The sequence below is a fragment of the Anguilla anguilla genome, chromosome 12, assembly GCF_013347855.1.
Source record: "Anguilla anguilla isolate fAngAng1 chromosome 12, fAngAng1.pri, whole genome shotgun sequence".
NCBI classification, from domain to species: Eukaryota; Metazoa; Chordata; class Actinopteri; order Anguilliformes; family Anguillidae; genus Anguilla; species Anguilla anguilla.
The window spans coordinates 3558674-3569286 of NC_049212.1; the positions used below are offsets into that span (position 1 = coordinate 3558674).

The 10613-nt window shown below is 36.7% G+C and overlaps 1 protein-coding gene across 9 annotated transcripts in view; it reads left to right on the forward strand.

Moving 5' to 3' along the window:
* The window catches only part of LOC118210442 (metastasis-associated protein MTA1-like), a 67842-nt gene extending 61600 nt beyond the window's left edge, over window positions 1–6242 (forward strand). For all 9 annotated transcript variants that reach the window (XM_035386648.1, XM_035386644.1, XM_035386643.1 and 6 more), the window contains one exon: window positions 3–6242. In XM_035386648.1, coding sequence (XP_035242539.1) covers window positions 3–156 — 154 coding nt within the window. In that variant the 3' untranslated portion in view covers window positions 157–6242. The remainder of the gene's footprint in view (window positions 1–2) is intronic.
* Window positions 6243–10613: the final 4371 nt, after the last annotated feature.

Sequence of the window (10613 nt, forward strand, 5' to 3'; positions counted from 1 at the left end):
AGAAAAGTCCGGAAGCTGTTAGCCTCCTTCGACATCAAGAGGGCTGCCCGGCAGCCATACAAACCGGTCTTCATCAAGCACATCCACGCAGACCTGGAGAGGCCACTGCCCACACGACCGCCAGTCAACGAGGAGCCCATCGTGATCGAGGATTAGCCCAGGAGCTCGGCCCACCATGGGGCGTTCTGCACATGCCCAATCCCTTCCTGGTGGGTGCGAGCTGGCCACCCAGAGCTCTCCCACCCAAACTGTCTCATTTGGGTACAGGAACAGGACGTTAATTTTTTTTTTTTTTTTGGTATTTTGTCTTTTTTGTTTTTTCCCTGTTTTGACTAAAACCCATATCTGAAATTGTACAACCATTCCTTGAAACTGTTTGTCCTCTGAATAGCCGTGTCAAAGTTGGAGAGAACGTAAAATCATTGAGGTAGAGATATTTGTAAATATCTTTATATTTTTTAAGGCGCTACTCTCTGCTTGCTAAGCCTTCCCTGGAAGATGTGAATGTCTGGCATTGTGCGAGCCCCAAGAGTGCTGAAGCTGTCTATGGGTCAAACACGTCGAGGAAAGGCAGATGCAGCTGGATTTTTATGGATTGTTGTCCTTCATTGACTTTTTAACCCTCAAACCCACCCATCCCCAAAACTTTCGCTTTTCCTGCTTGAGAAAGAGCCGTTGTCTGTGACCTTTAAGGTGATAGCACCTGCTCTCTAAATTGTACAGTACATGGAATGGGCTGTGATTGTTTGTAGTCTGTCCAGTTTGAGTGTGCAACATGGCGGGTACCTGTTGGTGCATTATGGCCGCTTCTAATTTAAACCGCTCATAAGAAAGGTCTGTTATTTGTCTGTCCACAGTATGTCTGATGCCCCACTCCCGTGCTGCTTCCCACATGCAACGTATGCACACACAGAGAGTTTAATTCCCTCAAAGAAACCGCTGTTTTCACTTTCAGTGTCTGTTCGATGTCAGAATCTGGGACCTGTTTGGGCCCTCGCCCTTTCAACAGGATGTTGATGCAGGTTTCCACAAAAACAAACAGACGATCCATCGCCTCGTCATGGCTGACCCCAGCCACAAATTGGGTTTTCCTGTGAGGAAAAAATAAAGCTGGCCAAGCAACCTGCTGTCAGTCTGAAAAAGCACTTAAGACGCCCAGTTGCTATATAACTAGGACACATGAATAAATCCCAGGAATGAGGGTTTAGAATGTTCTGGTGTTTATGTTCCTGGGCTTAGCCATAAAGACAAGGACCTGAGCGAGATATGGCCTGGTCCCTGAGCCTGCTCTTCTTGTTTGATAATATTGTGTATTGTCTTGTTCACATTATTTCTGTGTCAGTGTTACACATACATTTGGTTTATACTGTTGAGTAATTGAGGGTCTTGACATGCCCAAAGCATTGAGTAAACAATTGAATGTTACGACAGAAAATGTGCCAGATTTCACCAATGCAGTAAGTCAGCAGTTTGTTGCTTCATGATATTGCAGCTTTCTTCATGAAAAAACATGTATATTAATATATAACATGTATATTAATATATATGGTTAATACAATAAAAGAACCAAAAGAAATTTAGGAGTATATTTTAAATTCTAAACCAATTATTCACACTTTCATATGTCGTGTAATTTGATGGCTTATAGAAAAAAGATGAAGTCACAAAGGCTAAATTACCCAACTCAGATATCGTCATTTTTAAAAGAAATTTACTGGATGGTGTTAGAATAAAAATCATCAAATTATGTGGTTCATCGCAGCAAGCAAGGACATGTTGGACCACCATTGACAACAGCTGTTGGCACACCAGCATTTTGAAAATTGCCGTTACAGTGGTCTGCTAGTGGTAGACCATTCATCAACTATTTTAGCTTCTCTCTGAAACAGAAGCTAAACAACTGGTCTTTATCATAATTAGCTCAAGCAGCAGAATCTCGATCACGTTGAACTCACTGCTGGGCCAATAGCATGCTAGAGTGTTTCCGGAATTTGCCCTCTCTCGCTAATGCAAAGTAGCTATTTTTAACAAAATGGATAATATGATGCACAAGCTAATTCAATGTTTAATTTGAAGTGCATAATCCATGGGAGAAAAATGTCTGAATTATCTGAAATTGTATTAATTGGATTTGAATATTCTGAGTGTGAATTCAGTAGTTTTGAATTTGCTTAGGTTGAAATGAATACATCTGAATGCAAATTCAGTATTTTTAAGTTTGCACTGAATTTCAGTCGTTAAAATCCGTGGAATGTGAATTGCATTGTTTTGTTCTGAATTCAAAATGCTGAATTTAATGTTGTTGGTTTAAATATTTCAGTCATAACAATATGTGCTTTTTAAGTGGGCATTGTGAGTGAGTAGCAAAGAGCAAAGCTCTGTTCAAGAGAAACTGGCCAGTTTGACCACTGGTATGACTCTTTGTTAGGCATATGACTCCACACCATTTACCACACCAATTCCCATGCAGAATTACACGAGCATTCCAGGAACTTCTGTTCATTTGGTGTCTGTTTTTTCCTTGGCATGACAAAGTGAACATAAGCAGTGTTTGATCTAGGCTGTGCCAGTGTGCCGTTGCCTCCCTAAATATCATAAATGACCTTCTAGAAATTGATGCATGGGACCAATTGAGCCCCTCTCAAATTTAAGTGTGGTGGTACTGTTTGCATTTTAAGTAATGTAACATAAGAACTTATCACAACACCGGCCAAATCAGCAACATTACACAATGTCACAAGCTAGATAATATACAGTCCTGCCACACATTATGGAAACAATGTGCTTAAAGCAGTGCTTTTATCTGTGCCCCTCCTTCTCTTGTTGTTTCTTGGAGCGATTTTCATCTGCACAAATGTATTTGAAACAGATATCTTCTTGACCAGGAGGGGTAATGACAATATGTGACCATCAGTAATTTGAAATAAAGTATCCAATCAAAAAAGGTTTTCTTTGCGTTAATAATATAATGTTAATAATTGAATGTCATGTAGAAAAATACTGGACAAAAAAATACATGCTCATGCTAATTATAAAATTTCTAACAGTAACATAAATTAGACTGCTTATTTATAGGTATCAACTAATACATACAGGATGATATAATGATATATTACTTGTTAAGAGAAATGCAAATAATTATTTTTTGTTTTATGTTGACATTGCATTTATTACATATTACATTTATTATACCAAAAAGAGAGATTGTTGCAAAATATTGCATTGATTGTCAAACTGTTCATACTGTAAATGTAGTGTTTCCATAATCTGTGTCAGTATTGTAGCTATTATCAATTTGGCTAATGTTATATATTCGGTAATTAATAATGTTGCCATTATGTCTCAAATGCTGCAACTTCGCTAGTTAGCGAAGTGACTTAGCTAGCTACCTTATTAGCTTTACAGAAGCATTACATTCTTACCTTGTTAGCTAGCTAGTTGGCCATCTAGCCATTAGCTGCAAGTTTGCTTTGCTAATGCTATATTGGTAACATTAGCTAGCTAGAAAGTTTACTAGCTGGCTGAATTACCTAGCCAGTTACCAAAGCATATTAGGTATAGTAGCAAATGCATTGCGGCAAACTCAGTAAAAAAAGCAGGAATATTAACAGCTAAGTAACATAATTATTGCATTCCTCAATCTTGCAATGATTAACGTTCATCCATAGATGTACTTCACTGGCATTGCATTCAATTAACCAAGGAGGCTGCTAATGCTCCCAGCAGTTACCATGGTGAAGGACGCTTTGTTCAACTGCTGGACTGGAATTATGCTGTAAGCTCAGTGTTCCAGTAAAGTCAGTGGGGGCATTTTTAAAAGCTTGAGAATGTGAAAATTCAAGTATAAATTATATCACTTAAAGAAGAAGCAACTTAATAGGTATGTGGAAGTTTCATTGCCAAGCTTGAAATGTTTAGCTTAAAAAACTGTATGAGTTATGGCTGGGAAAAAAAGTAATAATAATACAAGTTGAAAGACAATACAAAATGTAAGCAATTCATTTATTGAAAATGATACATTCATATTTTATTGTAAAAACACGCAGTAAACAACACATTTGATGAATGTATCAACTGTGCTTTTAAAATGAAATATGAATTAATGTATTGTTAATCTAAATTTAATTAATATATAGTGTTTTTACAATAGACATTGCCCCCTGACATTTCACAATGACCCCCTAAAACAGAAGAGGGCTATTTTGGCCCCCTCTAAATGAATCCTGGATCAAACAATATAAGAATTTGCAGCCTTTACTTCTAACCAAACAGATTATGAGTTTTGTGTTTTTGGCAAATAATCTCCAAAATAATTGATCTAATGCAGACAACCAAATTGCAATTACTTTTCATGGCTATTCCATTCCAGTGTTGTCAATTATATTCCCCAGGTTGCTCTTACAGAATGAGAATGTTCTGCATAATATTAAACAAGGGTTAAATTGTTATGTTAAATTCATGATCAAGGCTGTTTTTATGTTACAGCATAGTAGTCTAGGTGGTTGTTTATTTCTGTATTTCTGTTACAAACAATAATATTGTCAGTCAATTTATTTTGAATATGTAACACAGATAACAGGATCCAAAGTATGCAAACTTTGGCAATACATATTTGAATATTAACAAATATTCTAAAATTTTTAAAGACAAAATTGAAATGTATTTTTAGGTCTAATTGACAGCCAAGGTTACTCACTGGGAGTCATTCTTCATGGCTGCCCACCAGGAAGCTTCCATTGCAGCTGCTCTGTAAAGACCTGGTCAGGTGGTCGCATCATCTGTTTTGCCATTGGCTTGCTGGTCAGGTGGTTGCATGTTCTGCTTTGCCATTGGCTCGAAACAGGGTTGATTACTTCCACATTTGTTCTGCTTTTCCTGTATCTCATCCTTTAACATTTTGATAACATTTTCTTTTTTAAAAATTTAATTTAAATTTAAACACCGGAGTAGTTCAATATTATACTACTTATGTGATTTCAATTACATAAAGCAATTTAAAGCATTCATTTCAGAACAAATTCACACTCCTGAAATGCAGAACCATTTAATTCTCTCAGTAAATTTGACATCATTGAATTTAGAGAAAAACAATGCATTTTAAATTGATTAATTCAGAATTAATTTTGCAGTGGAAACATTCAAAAATAATGAATTCACATTCAAAATATTCAAACAAAATGAATACAATTTTACATTTTTGGTACTATTTTGCTTCCATAATTTGCTAATCAAAGGGATATATTATTATCTTGTTGTGTTTTTATTTTATTTATTTTTTTATTGACAGAGCATTGTTGATTAGTTTACATTTGTGTACCTGTCAAAGTTGAGTGTAATCTGTTCATAAGAAAAAGAGAAGTCACCCAAAGTTAACCTGAAATTAATATTTAAATCTCAATTAAGGTTACTTTAAGCTTTAATTGATCTGTCAGATTTTTTATTCATATTTTATTTGTTTCAGCTGAACTGTGTGAAGTTACATAAATACGTGTTATCGATATTATTACAGTATGTGACACATTCCAAAATATATTTATATATTACCATTTTTTATGTTTGCTTTGAAGTACATATTTCCTAAATGAGAAAACATATTTTCTCAGTATAAATTAAGTAGTGTATATTAATGTTCATGTTTTGTTTTTGATGCTGAAAAAACAAAGTGAAAGTCCTCATTCATAGTCCATTTGTAAGAGTAACACAACATGGTCTTGATCTGTAATGGTACGTCAGTGGGAGAGAGCCGACAGTAAGCCACTGCATTTGTACTGAAACTAAGCTGAAATTTTTTTTAATTTTTTTAATTTGCAGTCATGGATGTGGCTTTCATTTGAAAATGCATTTGTTTCCCCATTTGTGCCAAGTATATATATATATATATATATATATATATATATATATATATATATATATAATGTATCCAAAGTAATATTATTTGATACACATATATTCATATTTTGTGTCATTAAGTGATTTTGGGAGAATTTATGCTCATCATTTTTTATTAGTGTTCTCAAACAGGTGCAAATCTTAGGTAATTGAGTACATGCTATGTGTACATTATGAAAAAACTAACGTTAACCATTGATATAAGGCAAGCTGTTTTCTGTATTATTTTTGTTTCTCTTTTGTGAGTGGAGTTTCACTGGTTGTTGAAATGCCCTGGCATGGGATGTCCAGAACCATTAAAACAGGATTATGTAAGTGAATTTACTGTAATTAAAATGTATTTTAAGAAAACAGTCATAAAATGCGTCTGTTTTTCATTCTCAGATATAGGCTCGCTTTTTGGACGATAAGCATCTTGGCTGAATCTGAGGAAATCAGCTGAACGAGAAGGACACATTCAGCAATTTATTCCCAGCCAAAGCATTCCATGTGTGTGTCCTCTGCTCATCCTTCAAGCTGTAGTGGCTTCTTCCATTGGTGATCTCATTTTTTTTCCCGTGTTAAGAGTAGAGGAACATGTTTAGTGTTAAGTCAACAGTGGATAGTGATAACAAATAAAATGAAAACTAACAGAGTACATGTGCTCCATCTGGATTCATATGCACTAGGGCAAGTTGGGCAACACCTGATTGAGTATATTGTCATATCCCTGTTGTAATGGACAAAGACAAATGTAGAATGTACTATAGAACAAGGCTAATACAAGGCTAATGGTCTCTTACAATGCTAAATGCAGGAATTAGTGATGTATGACAACTTAATTCTTAATCGATAATGTAAGTCGACTCAAGACCTTTTTCAGGAACAGAGGAAATGAGGCCAAATTCACATACATTTGTTGCCCAATAAAAAAGTATTATCAGACTGGTACCGTGCCTGCCTCGGCTTTTATGAGTGAACATTGTCCACAGACTGGGCTGCAACGTGTTTGTATATAAGCTTTAAAGGCAGTGCTTCTAAGGCTATGAAAGCAGCCAGGAAAACTGGACTACCCCAAACCCATGAAGATTCAGGATCCAGTTTTAGGATTAACGAGTGCGTTTACGAGGCTCTTAAGCAACAAACGTTCTCTCGTTAAGTGGGTTTCAAAAACACAATCGTTGGATTGTTAAGAGGAATTTGATCTTCTTTGCAAAGCGCGTTCTCGCTACAATGTAGCTGATAGACTGATGAGTTTGTTTCATGGGTTTGTACATCATTCATTTTTAGCCAATCAATACTCAAAATGTGAGAATAGGCTAAATCGTGTCATCATCAAACAATAACCATTTTGATTCCGCGCGTATTTTTAAACTAAATAGGCTACACAGCCCAAGTATCAAAAGACGATTTCACGAATAATAGCCTAAATAATTAAAGGAAATTTCAAGAAATTTACCCACCCCTGGCAGGATCCTGGCTTTTAATCCAACAGAGTGCTGTAGGCTACTCTATTGGATTAAAGTAGACCCTGATTGCCGCACTAATTCTCATGATTTTTCGGTACCCTTTGTTCAGGTAGGCCTACAGGATTCTCTGAAGTGCAGCCATGACAGTTTGGTATATCCTCCACATTGCGGGGGTGGCAATGTTTTGGCCTTACTTATACAATTACACAAGTGCAGCATTTGATGAAATGTGATTAAATTTTCATTTGCTTAGTAATTGCATTTAATTACATTTAAATAATCAAGCTATCAATGTGACATTGTCATGTTCAATTTAACTTAATACACTGTCATTCCAAATCATTTTGAAATACAGTTTTTATTTTATGAGTATGTAATTGATATTTTTGCAATATTTACTCAGAATGAATTTACTAGATGAAAAAGAGTATACTCTGTGATGTATACTGTGTATACTGTATATTGTGTATAATATATATATATATATATATATATATATGTATACTGTGATGCTGCTACACTTTGTAGGCGACTGCAGGCTGTGATTGAAAGCATGCTCCGAATGCGTAGTGTGTGTGCTGCCAGAGCAGAAGGCTGCAAGCGGGATCATGAAGAGCAATCTCGACGGCTCGGAACTTAACAGTGAACCAGACACTTTCCTTTAAGAATGTGTTTGGGGAAACCCACGTTACTTTAAGAATGTGAATCTTTTACATTTTAGATACTCTTATACCTGTCCGGTTTTTATATTTTCTACTTCATTACATTCTGAAGTGTGTAAAAAATTAAGTCAGATAAAATCCTTTGAAATGAGGAAATGAGTCTCTTATTCCTGATATCAACCAAGCTGTTTTTAATGATCATGTAAAGATCAACAAGGCAGTGTCTTATGCAAACATAAGTTTAGTCGGTGTGTATTTAGATCATTGGATGTGCAATAGGGAATGTACTTAAACGTATTGCACTGGATGAATGCTGTGCTTCTGATGTTGGGTTGTGAAACAGAAGTCTCACATCCAGAAAGAGATGATATGTACTGAGTGCAATGACTTGCCACTCCCTGTCGCAGTCTTTCTTCTTAAACCTGTTTTGTGGGGACAAACCATTATAGTTGACACAATCCCATTCCAATATGACTGATACCAGCCATAAACCAGTTCCATCCAGACCACAGTCTGTGGTGCACATTGGGCTGTCGTGTGAAAGAGAATCTGAATGAGCAGGCCGTCTTTTGAGTGGTTGAAGTCCTGAGGTTTGGAATTTTAGATTTTACAGAGTTATATATATATATATATATATATATATATATATATATAAAGACTACCTCTTAAAATAGGAAAGTGAAGTAAGGCTATCGTTGTTTTACAGTACCAGCACAACTGGTTTGACCACACCTGGATTCCAGTCAGTTCTTGTATTCTGTCTTGTGTGGGCTGGTACATTTCTAAAATAGCCTTCAAAATGAAAAAAAAGCAAACTGGTTTCAAAGACAGGGAGTGTAGGTCTGTGTCATCTTGCTTTGTTGGTATAATGTGAAATATAGCCACTCCTTCTTTTTGAGGCTGTGTTGTGGCTTGGCGGCACTCAAGCAAGCTATGGGGCTTGAGCTATGAGGTGACATAGCTCAGGAGGTAAGAGTGGTTCTCTGGCAGTCGGAGGGTTGCCGGTTCGATCCCCGCCCTGGGCGTGTCGAAGTGTTCCTGAGAGAGACACCTAACCCCTAATTGCTCCCAACAAGCTGACTGGTACCTTGCATGGCAGCCTTTCACCGTTGGTGTGTGTGTGTGTGTGTGTGTGTGAATGGGTTAATGAGAGGCATCAATTGTAAAGCACTTTGGATAAAAGTGCTATATAAAGGCAGTCCATTTACCAAGCAAAAAGAACTTGAACTCAATACAAAAATGGTGAAATTTATTCATTTGAGGGTACTTTGGGTTCCATGAACCCAATCAATAGGCTACCACTGAAAATGACTTACATCCTAAATCCTTAAATCTCATTTAAGTTTGTTTTTCATTGCATCCATTATCACAAACCAATTAGACACTGTTACAAATGAACAGCTTGACACAGTTTTATTTTTATCTGTTGGTTTTGAAACAATGTCATCCCTTGTGTCCTCAGACCAAGGTGCTAAATATTTCTGTGTCCTCAAAGGATTTAAAACAAAATCATAACAAAACGAAAACAAGTTATCCACTGTGTGCCTCTGTCATCAATGATTGATTGACTTGATTGAGCAATAGCTTTATTAATCCCCATAGGGGAGATTCATACTATCCACTTCACTATCCCGAACATTCAGTACATTAATGTAGCAACAACATGCATAATAAAAGCAATCATTGCATGATTATCAGCAGGAAGTTTTGTGAATAACATTACAGTACACCATGTCAGTACATAAAAAGTTAACTATCTACCAACAGAAAGTAGCATATAATCATAAAAACACCATGGTTAAAATTTTAATTAGGATCCACTTAACCTACTCTACCTACCAGATTAAGTGTTTTTTTTATTTGACAGCTGCTGGAATAAAAGACCTCCTTAGTCTCTCAGTGGAACAATCAGGCATCACCAGACGCTCACTGAATGAACTTCGAAGAGCACTAAAATGCCATGTCAAGGATGGTCTTCATAATGCAGAACAGCCTGGAGCTAAGCCTTAGTTTTATTTTATACAGTAAACTCTCGTGAATCTGGGCTCACAATCAACTTGCTGATCCTGTTTCCATCATCCACTGTGATTTCTCCCCCAGCAATGCAGTGTGAAAGAGAACATACTTTAAAATACCTTGATAAAAAACATGCAGAGTTGTCTACTTAAAGCAAACTATCCAAGCTTCCTAAGGAAAAATAATCTGGACTGGGCTTTCTCAAGTAAGGCATTTGTGTTCTCCTACCAGTTCAGTTTACTATCCAAATGGACACCAAGATATTTGTAAGACTCGACCATCTCCACTTGTTGACCCTTAACCCATTTAAGCCCACGGGCAAGTAAAGCCGCATTTCCACCGCATGGTACCGGCTCAACTCGACTCGACTCGACTCGACTTGACTCGCTTTTGGTACCAGGTACTTTGTTTTCCACTGCAGATAGTACCCCTGTCAATGTAGCTGGTCGTCATAGCGACACCGCATGAAACTGTGACATCATCTTCAACGTGACACACACAGGAACAATGGAGGATATCGAAGGGATGGTGCTCTTGATTCTCGGTATGTGGCTGTCACAGCAAGGAGACAAATTTTGTTTCAGAAGAGGCTGAAGGC